Below are 25,869 nucleotides of genomic sequence, written 5' to 3' on the forward strand. Positions count from 1 at the left end.
GTTTTTTCAAGCACAGCACAGATTTTAAGTAGGTATGCTCTGGTTCAAGTTAAACATCTTTGTTTCGAACTCGTTTGCTTGATAAAAGGCATTGATTGCGTAAGCCATTATTGTGGATACACTATTAGCATGGATGAGGGCTGCACGAGGCACCCGACCCAATTGGGTTCATCCCAATAACCGACCAGCGTCATGGTATCGATTTAGGAGGTGTGGACAAACACAGCCCTTGACTAAAGGCAACAGGACGTGTTATTTTTATTTTGTGCTGTAACATTTATTTGCAAGGAATTGAGACCACACCCCAAAATCTAATTAAAGCTAAATAACCATTTAAAATAAATAAAATGCAACTTTCCATTGGAGTTTCTTGTATCTAAAATGTAGCAACACGTTGATTTCATGTGTTCACAAACAATATTGCATAGACACTGAAACAATGCGTGGATGTCTGTATTGTATTTATATCTTCCCGCGCTTGCCTAAGCAGGACGAAGGTTCCCATTTTCATAGTGCTTTGTCGTGTGTACGCAGAAAGCCACTATAATAAAAGACCTCCCCCCGTGAAGGGAAGTGAGTTGCTGCTGTCAATAGCGGTGATCGGTTTCTCTCTCGATCCTAAATATTCCCGCCTATGATGGACACCAGTTGGTAAATCCTCTCGGCCAGAGTGCTACCTCGGGCTGCGATCCGCGCCGCCCGTCCCTGCTCCTCACTGCGCCGCTTCTTGCGTGACGTGCCTGCTGCCTCTTGTGCGTTAGTCTGCCACTATGCTGGTTGGGAATTGCTTTCGTCTTATACCGCCAGTTGATGTTGTTTAGATAGTTTGTTCTATTGGACAGTAGTAGTTGAATAGCACATTCTGCGCTTGAGTGGGCTGGCTTTGTAATTTGTTTTAAAAGATGTTTTTCTTGAATCTGTAGATGGAATGTGTTTGAAGCATAGAGGCACTGTTGTGTTTATTTGTATATGTCATTTCCGCGTGGCCAGAATGGTACCACTTGCGGGGCTTCTGTTCCACAGGTGCTTGCACCTGCTGTAAGGCGCTTGTAAAGCTCAGGAGGGACTGCCTCCAAGCTATTAAGCATAGAGGGGCTTGTTTAATGAATTACTAATAGATTGTATCACAAATGTATTTTCTCTTTTAATAGATATTTGAACAAAAAAAAGGAATTACTAATAGGTTTTCTGTGTAAGTTAGTGTACAGACTAGATGTACAGATTGCCAAACTATGTTTATTGCACGGAAGACCATTTAACATTTTCTGAGTGGTGGGTGGTTCTGTCCTGGGTACAGCTGCATATAGGTCACGTAGCTCGCTTTCCTGTCCTACAAAAAAACATTGTTTATCACCGAGCACATCCCATTGTATCTCTGGAAAATGTAAGATTAACAGGTAAGGACAGATGGTGCAAGTGTTGAAATGTTTTAGGCGGTCGGGCATGATTTGAGCATCGTCTTTGTTGGGTAAGTGCGTGCTTTCAGATTCTATTTTTTGCTGGTTTCATATCGAGACCTCGGCTAGTGTATTTATAGTGTTGAAGGGGTGCAAATGCTCAGCTGAGACTGGAACAGCCCTTGTGGGTTTCGCTTAAATCCCATGTGCGAATCAGTACCGTATTTCTTTTAATTAAAGTGTGTCCCTCAGACTTCGGCTTTGTATTTGTGCTAATATTAGTAGTAGTTTTTCTCTGTGTCAGTCATTTTATCAGTAACGCTGTGAAAGACCGTTCCAGTGCAAGAAGCAGACTAGCCTGGGCCCTGGACCGGTAGGCGGTTCGGCACATTCTGTACTCAACACCCGCCCGTCTTCCCAGGGGATTTACTTAAGAGATCTAATGTCTCCTCGTGTAGGCCTTTACACACCGAGAAAGTCATGCAGAAATCGAAGTACTTTTCTTTCCTAACGAGTTGGTGAGAGCAGCGTGTTTACTATAAGCCTCAGTGAACCGCGACAAGCACACTGCTAGTCGAGTACATTAGATTCTGTTAGAGCACATAGTGGGCTTTTCGGTATTTTATATAAAAATACGAAACACCTGGACAAAAGGCGGTTTTATGTTTCTTAGAGTAACCCACGTGACTCCTGGGATTTCCAAGCTGCCTTGCCGTCAACCTTTGTTCGGTTATTCGCAATAATTGAAACATTTTCAGTTTCCTTATTTTTTTTCTTATTATTTTCGGTGTGTTTGTAAATTCCAGGCAGAGAACAGGTCAGGTTTATAGGGGTGATTTGAAGAAGCTAGTAATTTTACAGTGGTGAACGGTACAGTTTGCGAGGCAGCATGTTAGATGTGGCAATAGTTGCACCGTTCCTTCATTCGCTTATAGCCCATTGCATTCTTTGAATCTTTTATTTTATTTGTTTGAGTTTTATACAGCGCATAATGACATGAAGGCAGTGGTTCTTTCTTAATGTCTGGGGGTCCGCGAGGCCTACTGAATAGGACCACGTCTGTGTTACATAATTAAATATTAGAATCAATACATGGAAATGAATAAAGTATGTACAAATAAAAAAAATTGTAAATGTGAATTTTTTTCTTCTATATTTTATTGTGAATTAAACACAATATTTGAATATTGAAGCATTTATTTGAGATGTACTTGTTTTTGTATTTTTGTGTATTGTTTTGAGGTTCATATAATAAAAATTGCTTAAATTGGGGGACGCCAACTTCCAGTAATGTTTCAGTGGGGGTCCACAGAAGTAAAAAATCTAAAAACTGCCGCGTAGGGTATCTGAGCTCTGTCCACCTTATACACTGTTTACAAAGAATCAGGTTACATTTAAAGTTCAGTATACGTTACATTGTTAAATTTTTTTAACTGATATTTACAGTTTTTGTCAGTTTGTGGGCATTCTGCTTTGTGAGAGGTAGAGTTTATTTCCATGGGTTATAGGAGAAGTAGTCATTTCCCCTTTGTGTCTTGCATGCGTGGTTGATTGAAGACCCACAGACAGCTTACTTAGTCTCTATACGTGGATCTTTTAAAAGCTGCTGCTGCATACCACTGGTAGTATGTGTGATGCCCTTAGTGGATCTTTTAAAAGCTGCTGCTGCATACCACTGGTAGTATGTGTGATGCCCTTAGTGGATCTTTTAAAAGCTGCTGCTGCATACCACTGGTAGTATGTGTGATGCCCTTAGTGATGGCGAGTTCCTCATATGGAAGCCCAGAAATCATAGTAATAAGTGCCCTGCCATATGTGCTGCTTGTTTTAACGTCTCTGCATGGATACACCTGCACAGTTCATTTACCTGTTTATCTGATTTACTTTTACATTTACGCCCTGTGTTTTGGAACGGTTTACGTTTCCTACATACACTATAGTCCGCACACAACCTTTCTTTTTCTCCAACTTTGTCAGATTAAAGAGACGATGCTCCTCCCCTTGAATTTCGCAAGGCCCTGATTTTTTCAATTAACCCACCTACCATCGGGAAGGCTAGACACGCACACCTGCTCTGCGCCAAGATACCCTTGTGGGTGATTGAAACATTGCTCCTTGAAACGCATTGACATCTTCGACTTATTAAATAATGCCCTCGAAGGAGGGTACAGAGTGGTGTTTGGTTTCCTGGATCCGGTGGTTATTCAGCTTGCTTCTGGTGACTGAGGCGCGTTCCCTTGAATTGGACTTGTGAATACGGCGAACACAGGGTACAGAGGGACAGTGTTTGCATCGCATGGCTGTCGACCTACATGTGCCTTTGTTCTGTGAGGCACATTTCAGCCTACTTGGGGATGGGAAAAGCTGCTTATTTTTCTACCGTATTTTCAGTAATAGGTATTATCTTTGCCTGTAGGTGACATGGAAGCGTTTGGGTTCTGGAGCATTTGTTGAATATCTAGAGCAGTATATACTTGGATATCTTCGGGTGTGTTTTATGCTTAGCGACAATGCTGCTTTTCCCCCAAAGCAAGACTCTTTGTAAACTGGAGGGGCTGGGGTGGTTTCTGACATAACACAGTCTGCTCGCACAGTCTGTCTTCAGGTGCTGCCGCCTGTTAGAAAATCTGTGAGAAGCCAGTCTGAGCTTTATTAATCCTGGACATGCACCGGTACAATTAAAGCACAATGTTTCAGTGAACTTAGTTAATACTAAAAGTACCCTGTTTTAACTTACTTCTAATGATGTGATTGAGAGCACTGCGTGTAATTGAATCCTTTTAACAGTGCAATTTAGAGCAGATTTAATTGCATAATGTTAACGATACAAATGTTTGCGCTCATGTACAAATAACAGCATCACCAAGACCATATATAATTCTTTTTAATATTTAGCAATGCTGTTTAAAAGAGTCTGCTTTAAATGATTTTTACAAGAACCTTGAGAGCACCATCTTCATTTGAATCAATTGGGCAGCTGTTGAAATCCTAATATGATTGTAAATTTGGAGCGTCATTGAGCATATATATAATTGAATAATTGTAACAGTTCCAACGACAGCGACCTGGGTAATCATTTCAGCAATTCATTGAGGGCTTATTTGAATCCTTTTTAACACCATTGAAAATACCCGGGTTTAATACATTTTAAACCATTCCATTAATAGCACCAATTTTCAATACATTACTTTGCAGTGCCTTCGAGAGCATGTTTAATTAAAATATGTTTTAAATGCCTTTGAGCGTGTTTTTTTTATATAAACAATACAGTTAAGGCATCATCTTCAGTGAATTCATTGTAACACAATTGAGAGTACTCAATGGAATATAATAATTGTAGCAATGCCATTCAATGCTTCCATGTTTAAATACTAACGAAAGCACCGATGTTGTTCAAATAAATTTTAAAACGCAATTGAAAGAATCCTAGTTAATAATATAAGCAAATCCTTTCAGTGCACCGCTGTTTAAGCACATTTTACTAAAGCCTTTTTAGAATCCTTTTTAAAACCCAGTTTAGAGCACTATGTTTAAATAATTATAATAGTTTCATTTTAGAGAATTATCCTGCATTGTCATTTTAGCTGTTAATACTGTTAGGGAATTTAGTTAAGTGCAGCATCCCACCGAAGGGTCTGTTGGCGCTGTAAACAGTAAATGGGGAGGATAAATATCCCTAATTGCTTTAAGGGCCCTTATTGGAAATAAAAGTTTTTACTACTTTTTGTTTTTAAATCAAAGATGGGTGGATTTGGCCTTTAGCTGCAGTGCTGAGAAATTGCATAGTTTGCGTTAGTCTACTCTAAAAGCTGTACCTTCCCATGGAGGGATCCAAGATTATTATTTTAACAATTCCACGGCAAAGCATTTTAAATCTACCATTGAGGACATAATGCTTAAGTAAATTAGTTTAAATATTTAATTGGGAGTACCATATTTGAATGATTTTAAAAGTGCCATTAAGCACGTTGTAATATTTAAAATGCCTGAATCATTTTAAGAATATCATCGAGAGCACCATGTTTAATTACATTGTACGAAGACTGCCTTTGAGAGGGTTAGTGCCATGATTGAATCATTTTACATACACCATTGCTAGCACCATGATTGTTTTGGAGGGGTGATTTAAGTTTGAAACCTAAAATACTTAGTCATCGATATGCAATTCTCGTCTCTTTATTGATTACTCGTAAACAGTGCTGTAGGAAAATAACTCCCGAGCCCTAGAGAAGGTGATGTGTGGGTTTGTGTTTTTATGTATGTGTTGTGAGGCAGGGGGAGGTTGAAATTCCTGACTGACATTACATGATTGGAGAGTTAAAGAATCCCGAGAAGGGCTGAAGACCGCGCGTACAAATGACTTTAAAATCCTTAATCCAGACTGTCCTTTACATAGTAATTACATGCTGAGTCATGATTTCTAGTTAGTGCTAATGCAGGGTCTCTCACAAATACAGACATTAGAAGGCCTAGACCCAGCCTGAAAGTTTACCTTTCACATGCACAGTTCTTTGTAGGTGTCCACCGCCTCTTGTTCTTATCGCTCCATCGCTGTGGTAATTGAGTTTTAAGCTTAGAGGATTTAGCCAGGAACTTGTTTCGATATCTAGTTGTGTTTCCAGCCTTTCTTTCCCTCCAGTAACAGATGCTTGTGAACAAGTAATTGAATGCAGCGTGTGCTTTTGGATTCAGTAAAAACAAAATCGCAGAATAGCATTTTGGCATTTTTTTTCATCTTTTATCAGTTTGAAAATAACCTGAACAGCCACATTTTTGACTACTGAATAACAATGACAAAGCACGACGTAAAGGGGTTGCATTTATTCAACCCATGTTTATTCAACAAATCAGTATTTTGTGATGGGATCTTGAAGCATGCTAAAATAAACCCCGTTCATTACAGCTTGACCTGGCCTTAGATTAATGCAGGATGTTTTCAGTTGCACTTACCCCTTGACGTCTGCACGTACCTAGTCGGCTGATTCAGTCCTGTGAATGAATGAATATATGCAGATTAGAACCGTTCGGTCTGGCAATTTAATAATTCCAGCCCTGTACACAAAGGCTTTTTTCTTCAAGCAAGTATTTATTAGATGATTTCTCCATGTTTAACCATGCAACATTTGTCGCTAGTTTTACAATGAGTTTGACAGTATCCCAATTGTGAATTCTTGTCCTCAATAACAAGTACATTGAAGATCAGTAAAGTTAACAGACCTCTTGATGTAGTAACTGTAGATTGGTTTCATTATTAAAGTATATTTATCAAATAGATATCGGTGCGTATATGTCAGGATAGTTGAGAATTGTTTAATCAAACGACTTTATCAAGGCTGGTGGGATTGCTTATACGATAAAAAAAAAAGGTTGCAATTCTCGCCTAGCAGTCCAGAATCGTGGGTTTGGTAGTGATCCCAAAATGTATTCGACTGCAATTGGCATCTACGAGACAGGACTCCAGTAAGGAGCAGCCAGTTCAGAGGCGCATGCAGCAACAGAAGCTGCCTAATATACCCAAGTTCGTCCCTGAAACGGGCAGAATTCTATCCTGTCTCAAGTACTGGATGGGACACTCAGAATGTAAACATCAGTGGAGTTACTGTATCGGACAGAGTGATGAGATTGCCATACGGAGCAGGGCTCTCAAACTTAATTGCAAACCAAGTGCACTTGCCTTTATCTGATACTTTTTTAAGCAGTTGAAGCTGAATTGAATTTTTGTTGACTCGGGCAGGTAGTGGTCCCAACCCCTGACGAGCTTTTAGTAGCTGCTGTGCACTCCTGTTTACTCTGCACGGCCCAGGGACCCTTGGTGGCTTGGACTAAACTGCTAGTCCAAGTGGGTCCCAAGCATTCCCGGGAGCTGCAAAGTACTCTATAGCCCTGGAAATCTTGATGCCATGGTTAATGCCACAGGTCATAGCTCAGCTCCCGCACAAGCGGTTTAGTGTTCAGCATACTCCGGTTACTCTTAGTGCACTGCTCTAGGCGGCTGGTTATGAGATGATGTGTGCTCTGCACAGCCTTTGATCTCTGTTCTGGAGTTCGCTGCTGGTCTAGGCAGGTCCAGCACAGCCAGGGAACTTTTAGTGCTCTGGAAAAGAGTGCTCCGTTCATTGGCTGTCCAGTATAGGTCCTGTCAGGAGGCAGAAGTGCGTATGCTGTCTGTTTGTATGTGAGATGTAATTGTGAAGATGTTGTGTGCTCAGTTGTGGTCTTTTGCCATTTTAGTGCTCCCACGCTGACTGACCTTGTGCAGCCTTCCTGCCCGAATCCCCCTTCTGACCCTTGCTTCTGGCGGACTGAATGTGTGCCAGGCACGTGCATTAAGCCCTCTCTTATCTCTGTGCTGCTCCTGCGCATTCAGTTGATACTCCGGCGTGTCCTACTTAATGCTTTTTGTGACAGTTATGTAAATGCTCCAAATTAAAACAGGTTAGATGTCTTATCAGACTGCTTACTGACACACTAGCCTAGTCTCAATTATTTAAAGTAGCACTATTAATCCGACAGATATTTGTCTCGTGAAGTCTCCTTTGGGAACAGGGGGGTCTACCTCCATGGCACAGCGTCACAGGGCTTTGCATTTATAGACCTGCTGCTTGTGCAGTTGACAGTCTTGCCGCTAGTAGCGTAGAAAGTGTGTTATCCTGGGTATCGGGAGGCTTAATAGTAAGTCATTGTTTTCTGAAGCGGCACCAGATGTGTGTGTGGTGTCACTTCTTCAGAATGCAGCGTCCCAGCAAGCGCGGTTACGGAGCCTAGAAGCACAGGGCGCGCGATAGCCTACATGATAAGAGCCTCTAAAATGTACATAAAGCTGTGAACCCTTTGTCTGAACAGGATTTGAAGAGTGGCGAGGAGCGTGACACGGGCCGTTGCCGCATTATGCACCACCCGAAACCCATGGAGGACCTGCAGGACTACTCCGAAGAGCCGGTATGTACCGCCTGCACGTGCCCACGCGGCCGTCCTCGCGCCAGCATGACTGTGATTGGATCGCCGCCTGTGCTTGAGCTCTCTCATCGCACGTGCCCTGCTAGCTTACCGTTATTTCACTTCGTGCCTGAAAAGGCATATGATTTTCAAATTTGTTCCTGATACGTACATTATGCAAACCAGCAGGAAGAATATGTATACAAATGTTTAAATAGTTAACGTTGCCATGACGGCCCCTTTGAACAAGCTATTGATAAAAAAAATATGTTTTTCCTGAACAGGACTGCAGGCATGTTTTATAAAGTGATAACACTTGTATGTGATACATTTCAGGTTCTTATGACCCAGTGTTTTTGTTCCTATTGATTTTCTCATTCGACTGAAGTAGTAAAGAAGTGGATATTATGACATGGTGCCCGTTTGCAAAAAGTCCAAGTCAGTGGTTCCCTGAGATATATTGACTGACTTTCCCCTTGATGGTATAGCGTAGAGGGCCTACGCAATACACATGGTGTCTTTTTTGAGATGCCTTTGTCCATGTGATACATTTATTGCCATTGCTCGATATAGCCTAGGCAAGAGGGTCTCTCATACATATTGAGTTCCAATCTCTGCTGTTGCCCACGGTAGAAAGTCCATGCGATGCATTTAGTGTCAGTCATGGAGATGGCATTGGCAGATTCGTCCCTTTATCACACTTCATTTCTGTTTCAGAGCTTCAGGGTGTAGAGATTCCTTGTGACAGTTAGTGGCTCTCAGAGGTGGGCTGCCGTGTAGGGTCTCAATAATGCATTTAGTGTCTATCTTCGATGTGATCTAGGACAGCTGGTTTCCTTTCAACACTTAGTGTTCTCATAGATATGCCTAGGGTAGTGGATCCACAGGATATGTGTCGTGGACTTCTCCGCACAGTGGTGGCTTAGTGTTGATGGTCCTGATGACGCATTTAGTGTATATATAGTATCAGTTAAAGGTCCATGAGATGCATTTAGTGGCATCCTTCGGGGTGGCTTTCTTTATATGGTCCAAATGAAAGATGTAGCACCATCTCCAAGATTAAATAGGGTAGAAAGTTTGAGAGTTGAAGAAATTGAACACACACTTACTTGCAGGATCATGAACTATGTATTTACCAGATTCTCACTGCCCAACTCGTGTCTGAAGTGTCAAGAAGCCCCTCTCTGATTAAGATCTGATATTTGCACCAGAATTCTTTGTGTTATTTTATGTGAAATCATTTGCCTTTCTCTTTGATACTCACAGCAAGTGTCCGATGTTGCACTTAGTGTCCAAAGTGTTAGTCAGTCACTGTCTCACATTGCATGCCTGATTTTGGTCCAACTATGCGCTTAAGTTTCTCAGCAGGCTTGTCTTTCCAAAATAACCGATCATAGGTTTGTGAGCACTTGCTCGGTTTTTCGGAGTTTTAAACCCTGCAAATTGATCAATATAGTTAGGTTTTTATGAAGGCTATTGCCCCACAACAGGCTATAAATAATGACCCAGAAGGCAGAAGAGTCATCTGGCTCAGCCATAATGATTGCCTTATTCAGCATTGGCTTTATAGCCACCAAAGTATTAGCCAACAAATGTTGTAGTTTCACACCTTAGTCCCAGCAAATATCACAATTTTGGTGAAAGTGTCATATTAAGATGAAGGTAGCCCTTATAACATGGAGCCAATTGGCAATTACAGTGGTATGAGTTTTCTTCAGTTGTTTCTTTTCCAATATTGAGTGTTCATAAGGTCCACTGGGAGAAAATGGGCAGTGGGGATTAGTGGTTCTCCAATGTTGGTCCTGGAGGGCCAGATCCATGCATGACTTTTAAGATAGCTACATTTATATAATTGTGGATAAGCTAAAAATCTGGCATGCATCAGTCAGTCCATGACCGACTTTTTGAGAACAGATGCCCCAGAATACCAGCTGTTCTAGTAATACCAACCTATTGCATGTGGGGTTTACTTAGTTGAACAACTATGAAGATGGGTCATGTGATTTCATTCAGAATATTCTTCTGGAAATAAGACCTGCTTTGAATTCAGTCAACCCGATGCTCTGGCACTAGACCTGTTACAGTACAGGTGCATGTTAAATTTTTAGTTCTTTCCGTTAGGATCCAACCAAAATCCGTGCAATTTTTTAAAGATTTCAGTTGGCTTTCTTAGTGAGCACTATTGCCCACTTCGTATAATGGAGTTTGCAGTTCTTTTTAGGCCGCGCTAGTGCTGTCTCTTTGAAATGTATTCTGTTCAGAATATGGGCTTGAAACCCCTCCTATCTTTTCTATTGGCTGTTCTCACTGACCTTGTTAAATACCGGCTATTCATTGGTGAACTAGCTTACTAATCCCAACTTTTCAAATTTTGTAACCTCCCCCGTGGACTGCCCCTGTTACATGGGCTCTTAGGCTGCATGTTATTTTTACACTTGTAAGCACTATATTCTTAGCTGTCCTCGAGCAGCGCTCAGCTGTCCTTAAGCAGCGCATACTTGCGCTCAGCTGATGGCTGGCTTTTTCTTCTCGTTTTCATTTCCTGTGTTTGGAATGTTTCTTCAGACCCCTCCTATGTCCCGACACAGCATGGCAGCGCATCCTTTATTTATTTAGTAACTGCACCGCAATCACTTTGGGCTGGTGTGCTGGGAATTTTTTGTTGACTTTGAACAGAGACCCCTCCCGCCTCCCCACATGGCCACGCACCTTTATTAACTGCGCCGCAATCCGCTCCTGTATTAGCAAGGCGTCCGCTTCATGGACGCCACTCTTCATGTTTTGGTCTCTCATTGCCATGAAAAACAAAGCTGCGTGAGCGCTGGCTATGCCTTGCAAACAATCCTGCAAATCTTTCTATTGAGGAATTTCCCTATGCCGCCCCCGCCCGTCACTGCCTGTTATCAGTGACATAATATTCCGTGCCGTCACCTCCCCCCTTTAACTTCTTTCCCACAATTCCCTCGTGCAGTCCCTACGCGTCTCTCCATTCCCCATCACCGTTCCCCATCACCCCTGAAAGTGACCAAGTGATAATACTCATGTACAGCCGTTTTTCAGTCTCTCATGTCGTGCTGCCCTCTTCGATGCAGCCCTCCCCATGTTGTCCTCCTTCCTGACCGTTACTGTGCTGCCCACCTTGCAGTCCTCCCCCTTGTTATTCCTAGTTAAAGCACTGTCTTTGTGCATGTGTCTGGCACTTTGTTGGTCCTTATGCTGTGTTATGTATGCATACATGGCTCAGTAGCATAACTAATCAAAAAAATAATCGCAAGGCAGGGTGCAGTACCACAGGCTGTTACTAGGTATCACTGTGGAGTTGTAAAGAGACCTCTATTAGTCACGTAAGGTACTGCACCCTTAATCCATACTAATATTATAAAGAGAGCCCAAACCTTTGAGGCGGGTAATCTCAGTAACCACAGCACCGATCACAACACCCAATAAAGCATTGGAAAGGGCAGTTGCAGCAGAAGGACAAAGGCTATGCAGACGGATAAAAAAATTTATAAAACATATTGCAAAAAACGACATCATCCAGAAGGCCGAAGGCCAAAATAACATCAAACAGGAAATTATGTAATAATGTGAATCACTATATTGAGACTGAGAGCCTGGAGCCAAATTGATCGTGAACAAGGGATATGCTATCCCGAAATGCGTAGATTTGTGCCTGCCTGCTTGAGAAACTCTAGGCTGTGAGGATTCAATAAAAAAGCACATAAGTGAAGACAAACGCGAGTTCGTCCCATTTTTCTCCCAGCTGGGGGAATTGGTTGTGGATTTAAATGCGGCGTGGTTCTGCCGCGGGGATTTACAAACCGGCGAGAGAGCGCCGCAAATTCTGGCGAAAAGGAACTGAGGGTATCAATATCCATATCCATACTAATATTATAAAGAGAGAGCCCAAACCTTTGAGGCGGGTAATCTCAGTTACCACAGCACCAATCACAACACCCAATACAGCGTTGGAAAGGGCAGTTGCAGCAGAAGGGCATAGGCTATGCAGACGGATAAAAAAATGTAAAAAAAAAATAGCAAAACACTACATCATCCTGAAGGCCGAGGGCCAAAATAACATCAAACAGGAAATGATGTAATAATGTGACTCACTATATTGAGACTGAGAGCCTGGAGCCAAATTGATCGTGAACAAGGCATATGCTATCCCGAAACGCCTAGATTTGTGCCTGCTTGAGAAACTCCCTGCTGTGAGGATTAAATAAAAAGCACATAAGTGAAGACAAACGCGAGTTCGGCCCGTTTTTCTCCCAGCTGGGGGAATTGGTTGTGGATTTAAAAGCGGCGTGGTCCTGTCGCAGGGATTTAGGAACCGGCGAGAGAGCGCTGCAAATTCTGGCGAAAAGGAACCGAGGGGTGTGTGTGTGTATATATGTGTATGTATGTATATATGTATGTATATATGTGTATGTATGTATATATGTGTATATATGTGTATATATGTATGTATATATGTGTATATATGTATGTATGTGTATGTATGTATGTATGTATATGTATGTATGTATTTATGCGTATGTGTATGTATGTATATGTATGTATGTATATGTGTGTATGTGTATATGTATGTATGTGTATGTATATATGTATGTATATATGTATATGTATGTGTGTTTGTATATATGTATGTGTTTGTATATATATGTGTGTATGTGTATATGTATGTGTATGTATGTGTATGCATGTATATGTATGTACTTATATATGTATGTGTATGTATCTGTATGTGTATGTATGTATATATATATATATATATATATATATATATATATATGTATATTATAAAGAGATAGCTTAAACCTTTGAGGCGGGTAATCTCAGTAACCACAGCACCAATCACAACACCCAATACAGCGTTGGAAAGGGCAGTTGCAGCAGAAGGACATAGGCTATGCAGACTGCCACCATATACATTTAAAAGGTAAAATAACCGTGCCAGCTAAGTAGTCCCTTGTGGGCATGTCTGCGTTCTGCTGGGGGCATGTGGTACGTTCCGCCCTTCATGCCATGTGAGTTGTAATTGCGTCGCATCAAGGGGCACGCTGGGGCCGTGACAAACGCTGCGGGCGTGTGTCCTCCCTTCATGTATATATGTATGTGTATATATGTATGTGTATATATGTATGTGTATATATGTATGTGTATATATGTATGTGTATATATGTATGTGTATGTGTATATATGTATGTGTATGTGTATATATGTGTGTATATGTGTATGTATGTGTATATATGTATGTGTATGTGTATGTATGTGTATGTATGTGTATGTATAGATGTATATTATAAAGAGAGAGCTTAAACCTTTGAGGCGGGTAATCTCAGTAACCACAGCACCAATCACAACACCCAATACAGCGTTGGAAAGGGCAGTTGCAGCAGAAGGACATAGGCTATGCAGACTGCCGCCATATACATTTAAAAGGTAAAAGAACCGTGCCAGCAAAGTAGTCCCTTGTGGGCATGTCTGCGTTCTGCTGGGGGCGTGTGGTACGTTCCGCCCTTCATGCCATGTAAGTCGTAATTGCGTCGCATCAAGGGGCACGCTGGGGCTGTGACAAACGCTGCGGGCGTGTGTCCGCGCTGTGGGCGTGTCCTCCCTTCATGCCATGTGAAGCGCCAATTACACAATTGCGCCGCATCAAGGGGCACGCTGGGGGCGTGTGCTACGTTCCGCACTTCATGCCATCTGGGTCGTACAATAATCAGATCGTCTGCTGTGGCCGTGTGCTGGGGGCGTCACAAAGGCGTTCACCTCGAAGCGTGGTAAGTAACCATTCGCAAGACTCCCTTGGGGGACTGCCCGTTGTCTCACACATACTGGGGGTGCCGAATGCAGTGTGTGCCTTGGCCTGTGTGTGTCTGAAAGTTTGTAGTTTGTGCATGGTGAGTCTGGTATAATAATATTTGGTGTAAGATCTTGAGTTGTATGAGCCGGAGTCATGCAGGGATCCCTACCTCCCTGGGCGATGCCACGGCTTCCTGCCATTCTGAGTCCTCTGTCACCTAAGTCCGCCACCCACTTGCTACGTAGAGTGACTGTCGGGTCTGGCAGATTATTGATCAATTTCTTGTATGTGAGAGAAGTTGCGCTTTTTTGCATGTAGTCAGTAAGTATCCGGTCTTCTAGCGGGGCGGCCTCAGGGATTTCAGCATCTGGTGGAATCACTGCCATCAGTGCGTGCCTTATCTGTACGTACCTGTAGGTCTCAGTTGGGCCCAGTTCATATTGTTGCTGAAGTTGGGTACATGGTACTACAGTTCCCTTGTCCCACAGATCCCCTGCCGTGGCGATGCCGATGTTGTCCCACTGTGTGAATCCCTTGCTTGTCCTCAGCTGACCCAGTTTCTTTGTGTCCCATAGTGGGGTAAGCTTGGTTATAACCACTCCCCAACCCAACCGTGTTTGCGCTGCGTGCCATATTGTAGCAGTATGTCGTGTAGGGCCCCGTAGCTTTGATGGTAGTCCCTTGTTATAGAGGACCGCTAACATGTTATGATCTCCCAGTTGTGCCTGGTCTGCCCTATACGCTGGATCATCCTGGGACGCATGGATCCCCTGGTTAATGACTGAGGTGGGTCGCCCAGTAATATAGTTGTACGTTCGGGAGTGCTATCCCGTCATCATACCAGCTTCTGTGTAGCTTTGCTTGTGCTATTTGAATAGATACTTTAAAATTTTATCCCTGGGCTTTTACATTTTCCCATTCCTCTAAATTGAACGAGTTAATGTTCCTTCTTCCCATTTACTTTTTGGACGCATAGGACTATTTGCCAGACAGATAATTCATAATTTTAGAATGATGCACCCTACAAAATACATTAGACTATACCAGCCATAAACAAGATTTTTCCATAACCTCCCTAGTCCATAATAATGTGTTGAAACAATCTGCTTCCCCTAATTCTCCGACCGTGCTTTTCCACTTCACTCTTCTCATTATCTCACATCATGCACCCCCTTTTCGCCATTTCCTCACAGCTTGTCTCAGTTGTAGCTATTGCTATAACTTTTTTTAAACCCTACTTGTACTTCCACTGAGTTATCAACGCACTTGAGCGAGTTCTGTTCAATAACTTTGAAAGGTTAAAGATGCCAGCCATGGCTCACTTCATTGCCTCAAAGGGCTTAGTCTAAAATGTAGTCTGCCTGGCAGCCCTACCCTTTCTCCTGAGCTAGGTTCGAGGAGTCTTCCCTTGCATGAAAATAACTCAATTCAAGCATGAGCTTATTTTCTAATGGGTTTGGGCAGATAATTTTCTAGCCACTGGTTTAAAACAATGAGATGTGTGCATCATAAATATGAATCCAGAATCCTAGAATATCCATTAAGTTATCCTTTCCTCCCATAACTATTTCCTATATTCCTTGTCCCTCTATATGTTTTTGGGGTCCAATGTAGCACATTCTAGAGAAACTAATAACTCTTGGGCAGAGTTGGTAGTGTATTTTAATAGTACATCCCCTTTAAATTTGTCCACAGTAACCTCCACACTGTGGCTCTAAAATTCAACCTGCTCCTTGAAGCCCATTTACTTAATCCCTTGGAGATCAGTTTAATAGTGTCATCACTCATCATTAAGAACAGCACCTTTTATGCCAGTTTACTGCAAAGCTGATTTGTAGGACATCATTTTTAGTATGACTACATCTATGCATCATGAAGCTAGGACAATGGAATGTAGAAGAAGTTCATATGCTTGTAAGAACATTCTGTCAGAAATACCATCACCCCCTCACCTGAGGCCCCCCGGCGAGCAGATCTCCTCTGATCAAGCACATTCATGGCTCTTGCGCTAAAGTAAAAAGCATCAGTAGCACTAACTTGACCCCCTTTCCAGGAAAAGCACTTCAGAAAATTCCCTGTTAACATTCACTCCGGTTGTCAGATCTGTAGTGTTCCCTTTTAGTATGCATCCAACCTAAAAAGATCTCTGGCATAAAACCTACTTGCTCTGGGCATATCAATCATAAAACTTTATTTCGGTCATTACCCCTATAAAAGTTCAAGTGCATACAGTACAAGGAAGCAAGATAAAACCACATTAAAATTTGTTAAGTGCAAATCATCAGGTTCCAGCTGTATTAATTTTCCTAGACATTGATATAACCAATTATAATGACTTTCAAAGTGGTTAAAGCTGTGACAGCAAGAGCCTATGCCGTGATGGAGCTGCACAGCATGGCCCACCATGCAGCCACGGTGCTAAAATGGGTCTATAGTCATTGCTAAGAGACATATAATTAATTGAAATTAGACAAAAAAAATTAAAAGATTAGAAGCAATTACTTTTTCAATACAGACCTTCTAATGATCCACATTTTACCGAGAAACTTGGCGACTAGAGTCGGATTTTAAAATGTGCAACGCTTCTTGATGGCAACGAGTGCCAAGCCTCCTACAGACAGAGGATAGCCATTTTATTCTCGGGGAATGGTACATGGGATACACAAAGAAAATGTGGCTAATTGACTCCACTGCAAGAGGAAAACCTGGACAAAACTGCATTGTAGGGGAGGGCTGGTGCCAGGAAGCTGTGAAGGTATTCACCGGAAAGGAGCCAAATATGAATTGCATATAAAGCTTCCTATCCTGCCGGGTCGTAATGGCCTTCAGATATTGTTCATAGTCACCTGACAGTTTGAATTCCATAAAATCCAATGTAAGGCGGCTCCAAGAAGAGTAAGAAACCAAAGTCTGTGTCACCCAAATCCAATATTATTTCTTAATCCGATCTTTTCTAGAAAGCAGGGACTTCATCTTAGAGAACCAACTAATGTTCCTAAAACAGTCAAGAGCGTTAACTTCCAACAAAAACAGCAGCATATGGGAGAAGCTCTGGAGTGTGTTACTCAACCAAAAAAGTAGGGGGCGTAGCTCAGCTTTGTCCCAGATTAAGGATCTACCCATATCTAGTCTTAGTGGGTGAAAGGGGGTGCTCTAGGGAAGTGAGCATAAGGCTCTCAAAAATGTGTTCTCGTTCACAAAATGGCCGTCCAATTTTTCAAAACCCCAAAGTTCAGTCCCATACAATGCTGAGCCCACCATCTTGTGATCATAAATCTGAAGTGGGACTGCTACTGGTTTGCTCTGGGAGGTCCTGTGCTCTTTAATCAAGACCCCGGTGGGTCTGCCTATGCTGAAGAGTCCACTTCGTTACATGGTGCTTCCAAGCCAAATCCTCTGAGAAAGTGACACCCAAATAATCAAAGATGGTCACTCTCTCCAGGGGCATCCCACCCAGTGTAAACTTGCCTTTAAATGATTTGTGGGGATTCAGCATTAGGAGTTTAGTCTTCGAGCTATTAACTTCAAAGCCTCTCATTGCACCAAAGTCCTCAAAGCGGTCTAAAAGCAGGAGCAGACCCCTAGGGGTCTTGGAGACTATCAACGTATCATCAGCAAACAGTAAAGTTGTCACCTTGACTCCCCCCAAAGTAGGTGCATCAGCAGGAATATCCGTAAGATACTGAACAACCCAATTTATAAAGAGCAAAAAGAGAGTGGGAGCCAATACACAGCCCTGTGGGACTCCCCTGTCAACTCTAATTGGGTCTGTCAATTGTCCTTCGCTACCCCAACGAATCCATGCATAGTTGTCCTCGTGAAGACAAACGACCAACGCCTGGAACTCAGAGGGGAGGCCCGTCTCCTTTAGGAAGCACCAAAGCTTTTATCTAGGGATGAGGTCAGATGCAGACCTGAGGTCAATGAATGCTACGTACAGGTTCCCCAGTCTGGGCATATCAGTCACCGTGTGAGACTGATTTCTCAGTTCTTACATGAGCCTCAGACTCCACTGTAAGTGGAGAGAGTATGCTGAATACAATTCCCTATTGATTAAAGATAAGACTCCCCCATCGTATGTTTGACAGACATTTCTGCTGCTGCCTTGGGGAATTCTTCTGGCAGCTCATTAGGTGCTATTGTTTACCCTGCCTGTGGTTGAGCTTTCTCTTCCTTTACCTTCTAAACAAAATCTGCATAGATATTTGTACTTTGTAAATAACTGATTGACCCTTCTGTTTTCTGTTACTGAGGCATTGTGCCGGTCTTTCACCACCTTGATCCTTCTGGTTTACTCCTCTCTTGATTAACTGTGCTAGTAATATTCCTGCTGCAGTACCTATTTCAAACAATTTGCACTTGAAACTTGTATACTGCAGTTTGGTCAATTCTCTCAATAGACCATGAGAACACCATTTTTTTGCTTAATTTTCCTCCTAATCTTTGGGATATTTCAGTCTTAAATGTAACCTGTACCAATGTGGTATGCTGGGAAATCTTTTACTTAAAAATACATTTAAAAAAGTGTTTGTGGCATATGTACTTGTAGATACAAATGCTGTGCATACTTCTGCCCTCTAGTTTTATGCTCGGACATGTGCAACTTATTTTTCTTCGAAGAAGTCCTCAAGTCACGAGGTATGGGGATTCCACCTGTTAATGGTACTGCGTATGGGACAATTAGGCCTAACCTACAGCACAAACCCTTTGGCTGTAGTTCACAGTGCCGCATTATGGATCAGGGAAAGGCATTGCTTGCAGTTAAGGTAATATTTTTGTCCATGTTGTAATGCTGTTCAAACTTGTATTAATGGTTCATTAATGCGCAGCCATTATTATTAGGGTGAGCGCTCTCAGTAAATATTGTAAGCTCAGGTTACACTACTGACAGTGGTTCCAGTTTAAAAATGTGTACACACGTTCTCAATGTTTAGCAATATGAGGCCATGTATACTGCTCCCAGAATGCTCTCTGATTAGATACACATATTTGCAGAAGCTTGAAAGCAGGATTGATGATTCTTTGCTTTCAAAATAGTGTTCACCAGAAAATACAAAAACATTTAGCTAAACTACTGTAAAATGAAGGGGTACCATTTCTTTGCATCATCATTTAGTAAAATGTGTTGATGTATGCTGTTATTTTCCAAAAATATTCATAATGGAAAGACAGTGTAACCAGTTTTAATAAGATTATGCGAAACCTAAAAATCAACAAGCATTGTTAAAGCCAGTAGGTCTGAAATTGTTGGTCAGCCTTTTGGTTTTGTCAATGCAGGAGTTGTTTTGGCATGGTTTTTATAAATCCTTATTGCAAAAACCAAACATGTTTTGGTCTGAAAAAGCATACATTGCCACAGTAGTTCCTTGTACTGAACAGAACGGCTGTGTCGATATGCTACTTGTTAAGGAACAGAGTGCTGTCACTCACAGTGAAGCTAGCCGATAGAGAGAGAAAGAATTTTAATAAACACAAAAGGTCATGGTTAACGCCAGACCTAATTAGGGGACGATTTATTAACTAAAGTCTCAAAAGCACACTCGTGACCTTGCATTAAGTGCAGATATACTTTTGTGAATTCATAAGACATTACAGAAGTAAGCCAAGAAATTGTGAATTTCATTTTAGCTTGAACAAATATACAGGTATAGATTTGCAAGTTAACTTTCCCATCCAACCACTTTTTTCCAAAACCTGGAATAAGTTGTTTTGTCTGCCATTGCCATGAATACATTTCCAACCTTTCTCAGTATGGGAAAAGATTAGAGAAGAGTTGGTGAAAACCCTTAAAGCATGCAAGTTAGTAGGTTTGAACAGACTCAAAAGGGCATCCAACCCTGGAACTGTTGCTTACCATTTCCTTCAGTCCCAGTATGCAGATCTGCGGAAATGTGTCAACATAAGGGATTTGCTAGTATTCAAACCCTACTATGGAAGTAGCCCTGGCATAATCAGAGAGGCTATTTCAGAGCTCTTGTATAATGAGGTTGCTGCCTTAATTTCTCGCTGCATTACATGTCAAAAAAAGGAGAGGTGGATTTTTACAGGACAAGTATATTTATGGAGCAACCTGCCCCGTGGACAAGTAGATATTTTATTAAATTCCACACCCCTTGTTGATTAAAAAAAAAAGCAAAACTTCATCCTTCGACTCACATTATATCAGGGGCCAACTTACACCAAACTCTGGCGGTTGTTCATGCAGTGTGAAAGTATGCAATTGCACAGGGCACTGGTGATTCTTCTCCACCTGATAAGTAAAGTAGAAAGTTTGATGCAGTGGGCAAAACCTATAGAGAATTGCAAACTCTGTTAGACTGCTTTCACTTTCTGATCGTGCTCACTGGGATGAGATAGAGGGGCTCCTACAACACTTTCCTGATGACTTCAAAAAGCAGGGACATCAGCTCGTCTCAAAAGGGAAGCTCATTTCCAACATCACCATCCGCTGTGCCCTGGATGCAGCTGGCACCGCAGGGCGGGGCATTAACTCCTGTGTCCTGGTTTAGTGCCATGCCTGGCTGTGTCTCTGGTTTTAAACTAGAGGTATAACAGCATCTGCTCAATCTGACTCCTGACAGGGAGCACCTCTTCTGCCGCAGGTTGATGAAGCTGGAAAAATAGAAAAGGACACAGACACCCCAAAGACGATGGGAACTCTCCAAACTCCTTCTCCATGGGGCTACTTTCAGAGGTCCCACTTTTGAGGGGCTCCAAGATCACCTCCCCTGAGGCATCTTCCTCCTACCAGAGCCATCAGCACCAACACACACTATCATAGGGCTACTCCATGGGAGGTTACAAGTGCAGTGACCCTTTAGCTGAGGGCCCGGCGGCTAAAATAGCTACCACAGCTATGCAGTGACTCCCGATTCCTACCCTCCTGATCACAGTACACCAGTCTGGGGAACACTACAGGGTTTCTCACCCATTGGCAGGGATCGCCTCCCATCATTGGGTTCCTTCCATCATCAGGCAGGGCTGCTGCTTAAAACTCACCTCAACCTCACCTCAACCTCACCAAACAAACACACTCACGTCTCCACTCCATCACTGGGAAAGCCTTTGCCAGCCTGGCATGGGTCCAAGTTTTCCAAACATTGCTCCCCCTTTCTCAGTGGCCTCCGGCATTGCCATAGTTCCACATGGTTACACATGCGCTCATTGCAGGAGAGCCTTCGTACACAGTGGTCACTTGTGGAGGATTGCTGGAGAGATCTAGTGTTGATCTGGGGCCGCACTAATCTGTCTTCAGTGGTGGAACAGCCCCATATTTGTTTACAAGGCAGGCCCTTTGTCGACCCAGTTCCGCAGGTCACCATTAAAATGGATGCTTCCCTAACCAGATGTGGGAGCACTTAAAGTATCGGACTGCTCAAGGTACGTGGGCACCCATCAACAGGGTCTCCATATCGGCTACATTGAACAGCTGGCCGTCCAGCTCTCACACAAGATGTTCTTCAGTCACTTTCAGCACACAGTAGTTCTCACTCGCAAATACTACATCGCTTCTATGTGCTCCCTACAGAAGCAGGGTGGCACTCACTCCCTACAGTTGTCTATGTTGGCACAGAACATCTCCTTGTAAAATATCTACTTGGAATGGACAACGACTTTGAAGCAGGATGCAGTAACAAGTCTATGAGCGTGAACTCCACCCGAAAGACCTACTCCTGTCATTGGGGGATCCCCCAACGTAGGCCTCTTTGACATAGCTGAAAACACTAGGGGCCAGATATACGACACTTTTTAGCGTGCGCAAAGGGATCTTAGACCCGTTGGTGCATCCTAAAAAGCATAGGCCCGTGTTAAAACAGTACTTAACGAGTCGCAAATAAATTGTGAGTTGCAAAATACTGTTTTGCGACTCGCTATTAGAAAGAGGTGTTCCCTTCCTAATAGCGATCGCAAAGCTATGTATCAATGTTTGCGACCTATCCCTCATGCCCTTTTAAGTACCTTCCCTGGAAGGGAGCCTTCCTAGTGGCCATCACCTCCCTCTGGAGTGAGAGTGAACTTCATGCTCTAAGAACCCATCTTCCATATTTTCCAAGTTCATGAGATAGGGTAGTCCTTAGGACAAAAAACAAATTTCTACCCAACGTGTGGTACCTGCTTTCCTCCTCTCTCAAACCATCAAACTCTTCCCATATTCATAGTTTGTGGGACGGAGGGCCCTAAATACATATAGAAACAAGTCTGACAGTGGAGCCCTCAGATCTACAGCACCTGGCCTGCTATCCCTCTGATATTCTAGCCCCTCTATTCTTATTGGAGTCTGTGTGCACACTGAACCACAACCACCATCACAGTGCAAATCCCTATGGGATCATAACAATGTAAAACCTAAGCACAGGTGCACCACACATTAATTTGAGATTGGAAAAAAAACTGTTATTTTTGATCCAACACCAATCTTATTCAAAGTTTTCTTTTTATTCCAATTTCATCAGTTTTCACAAAGATACAGCCGACGTGTTTCGTCCTGTTAGAGGACTTCTTCATGGCTGTTAATTTAAACAAATATAAAATACACATCAATATACAAAAACGAAGACCTCATATAATCCATACATACTATACATACTTTTTCTAAAAATGTTCCTTACAACCATACGGCTATATTAACAATCCAATACACAAAAAGCAGTAACACTAAAGACAAAATCAGAAAAGAAAGACCAACACTTTTTTCTAGTTCAACATATATTATGTTCCCTTTACAAAACAGGCAGTTTTTCCTATATATACAACATATCTACAAGCATAAAAAATCCCAACAAAGGGGGAAAAAAGGAGATAAATCATTTGGTAAGGTTAAATATGGACTGACACGTGAAGCCAAAATACCTAGAGTTAATAGAAGATAGAGAAAGCAGGAAACTAGGAAGGGATCCAGACTCCTAGTACGTGAGCAGAGTGATCGCCAACAACTTGAGGGTTATACTTATCTGCTATATTATTTCAAAGAAAACTGAACGTAGAATTGTATGGAAAGAAGGGGGAGAAGAACAGGGATTGATAGTGAGCAGCAATGGGGATAAGAGAGAGAATAACCAGGCCTATATGCCCACATATTCAAGTAAGTCAACTAGTGCCGATAAACACAATGTTATACTCACTACTACGGAAGTAAACGGGTCAATACCAGCGAGAAGAGAAGTTGGCAGATAACCGGAGCAGCAGCCTTTGTGTCGGTCCACATTCAAAGCACGGTTATCTTGAATATCTACAATAAATAGATGTAGATTATACACCAAACTCTACCATTCCGTCACCGGGTATACTAATGACTGACCTACCAAGCTTCAGGTGAACATACTCACTTGATTAAACATAAAGAGGCGACGTTCCTCTTGAAAAAGTAGATAGCGAAAGTACAACAGTCAAGGATGACAGTTAGATCCAATTGGGCACCAGCAATAGCACAGACCGATCTAGAAGAATACAGGGATTTCACCTCGAATGGTTGATATTGCCTTCTGAGGGATGGAGTAAAGGAACAATCATGACACTCCATCTAGTGATTGAGGCTAAATATAAACGTGTTACAACGACACGAAATAGGTCATACTTACTATGTATCAATAATAAAGGGGAAAAATATCAATGATGCAGATAGATCCCTGTTCTTCTCCCCCTTCTTTCCATAAAATTCGAAGTTAAGTTTTCTTTGAAATAATAAAGCAGATAAGTATAACCCTCAAGTTGTTGGCTTTCACTCTGCTGGAGTACTAGATGTCTGGATCCCTTCCTAGTTTCCTGCTTTCTCTATCTCCTATTAACTCTAGGTATTTTGGCTTCGCGTGTCAGTCCATATTTAACCTTTCCAAAGGATTTTTCTCCTTTTTTGTTTTTTTAATGCTTTTTGTGTATTGGATTGTTTTTTTTGTTTTTTTTTGTTTCTTTTTATTGAAAAATATATAAACAGCAAGGCAAAGAATATATTACACAGAGTACCAATTCCAAACGGGGAAGGAAAGGACAATACAACAAAATCAGCAATCACTGTATGGGAGGGAAGGGGGGGAGGACAGGGGTAAAATCAATGCACATACAATAAAGTAGTCAGGAATGCGGGGTCAGGGGGAAAGTGGGACATCAGTGTTATCTACTATAGGCGGTGTACATATATCTCCACAATAGCTATTCCAAGGTCCCCACACTCTACACCACTTCCGGGGCCTACCCCGGGCCAAATACACTGTTTTTTCCCTGAACGTGCACCAGTCCATGTTTTCCTTCCATACTTCAACTGTAGGTGGCCTTTGGGATCCCAACAATTGAGCAATGTCTCGCTTGGCAATCATGGCCCCCGGGTCGCCCACTGTGTCTAAGCTGCATTATAATCCGTGGGTTCCCAAACACTCAACAAACATTGTCTAGCTTCCGGCAAGAGGGCAACCCCCGTCACTTCCTTCATTACATCATGTACCCCGCTCCAGAAGGCCGCAACCTCACGACATTCCCAAATAATATGGAGAAATGTCCCTATCTGCCCACATCCTCGCTTACACAAACCCTCCTCAGAAAAGCCCATGCGAACCAAACGGGGGCCCGTGACGTATATCCTATGAAGAATCTTAAGTTGAACCAGTCAGAGTCGAGCTGGAATTGCGACCTCCTTGGGAAAGGAGATCGCAGATTGCCAGTCCTCGTCATCCAGCTCAAGGCCGTCACGGGTCCACAAGTCCCGAAGATGCAATAGGAGGTCCGACCTATCATTTCTTGATTTTTTTGTAGACTAGGGAGATAGTACTATCAGGCACATGACCGTCCAACAATCTATCTTCGAGCGGGGACGACTCCGGAATTACCTCCCCCACTGGGAAAACCGACCTCAAAGCATGGTGAATCTGGACATAACGGAAGTACTCTGAATCACCTAATTCAAACTCCTTCTTTAACAACTCAAACCATTTAACCTGACCCTTAACCCAGAGGTCTCCCACCTTACTAATACCAATGAGGTCCCATTTATCGAACCCCTTGGTCTTCCACACTTTACCAAGTTTATCAGAACCAAAAAGCGGGGTCGCTCGAGTCAAGCGGTCTTTCCATCCCATCGAACTAGTTGCGTCCTGCCACAGACGTACTGCTGTCTTGGTAGGTCCCGACAAATCTTTAACCACCCATTTAGAGTACAGCGCCCTATAATAGTTACCCCCAGGTAACAGCCATCTATCCATAGCAAAGGCGGGGTTCAATTCGGGACCATACATACCATGATTAATGGCTCCCAATTGAGACGCCCAATAGTAACGTTTAATATCAGGGAGAGCGATACCCCCGTCGTACCACGGGAGCGTCAGTTTAGCCAGCGCAATACGAGGTCTACCGTCCCATATCAACTTCCTTTGAAGACCCTCGACTGCACGGAAATAGCTAGCCGGAACTATATCAAGAGTGATTTGGAGAGCATAAAGAAAACGAGGTTGCGACATCATTTTAAAGAGGGCCGCACGACCAAGCAGCGAAAGCGGAAGCTTACGCCACCCCGCGACCTCTTGCTTCAATCTAGACAAGGGTAGGAGGAGATTCTGTTCATACTGAATTGTGCGGTCCAATGAAATATAGATACCGAGGTATTTAAACCCCGTTTGTACAATCTGGATGGGACAGTTATTTGGAAGAAGAGGGACGTCACCTGAAAGGACGTATAGATAGGATTTTGTCCAGTTAATGATTAGACCTGAGTTTCTACCAAATGAATTCAAAACATTGCAC

At 42.6% G+C, this 25,869-nt stretch overlaps 1 protein-coding gene across 3 annotated transcripts in view; it reads left to right on the forward strand.

Moving 5' to 3' along the window:
* EYA3 (EYA transcriptional coactivator and phosphatase 3) overlaps positions 1-25,869 on the forward strand; it is an 860,742-nt gene that overhangs the window by 262,980 nt on the left and 571,893 nt on the right. For 2 of the 3 annotated variants that reach the window (XM_078682511.1, XM_078682514.1), the window contains exon 3: positions 8,241-8,336. The exons of the other annotated variant lie outside the window; for it this stretch is intronic. In XM_078682511.1, coding sequence (XP_078538637.1) covers positions 8,241-8,336 — 96 coding nt within the window. The remainder of the gene's footprint in view (positions 1-8,240; positions 8,337-25,869) is intronic. 3 annotated transcript variants of the gene reach the window in all.

The sequence above is a fragment of the Lissotriton helveticus genome, chromosome 3_1 (assembly GCF_964261635.1).
Source record: "Lissotriton helveticus chromosome 3_1, aLisHel1.1, whole genome shotgun sequence".
Taxonomy (NCBI): domain Eukaryota; kingdom Metazoa; phylum Chordata; class Amphibia; order Caudata; family Salamandridae; genus Lissotriton; species Lissotriton helveticus.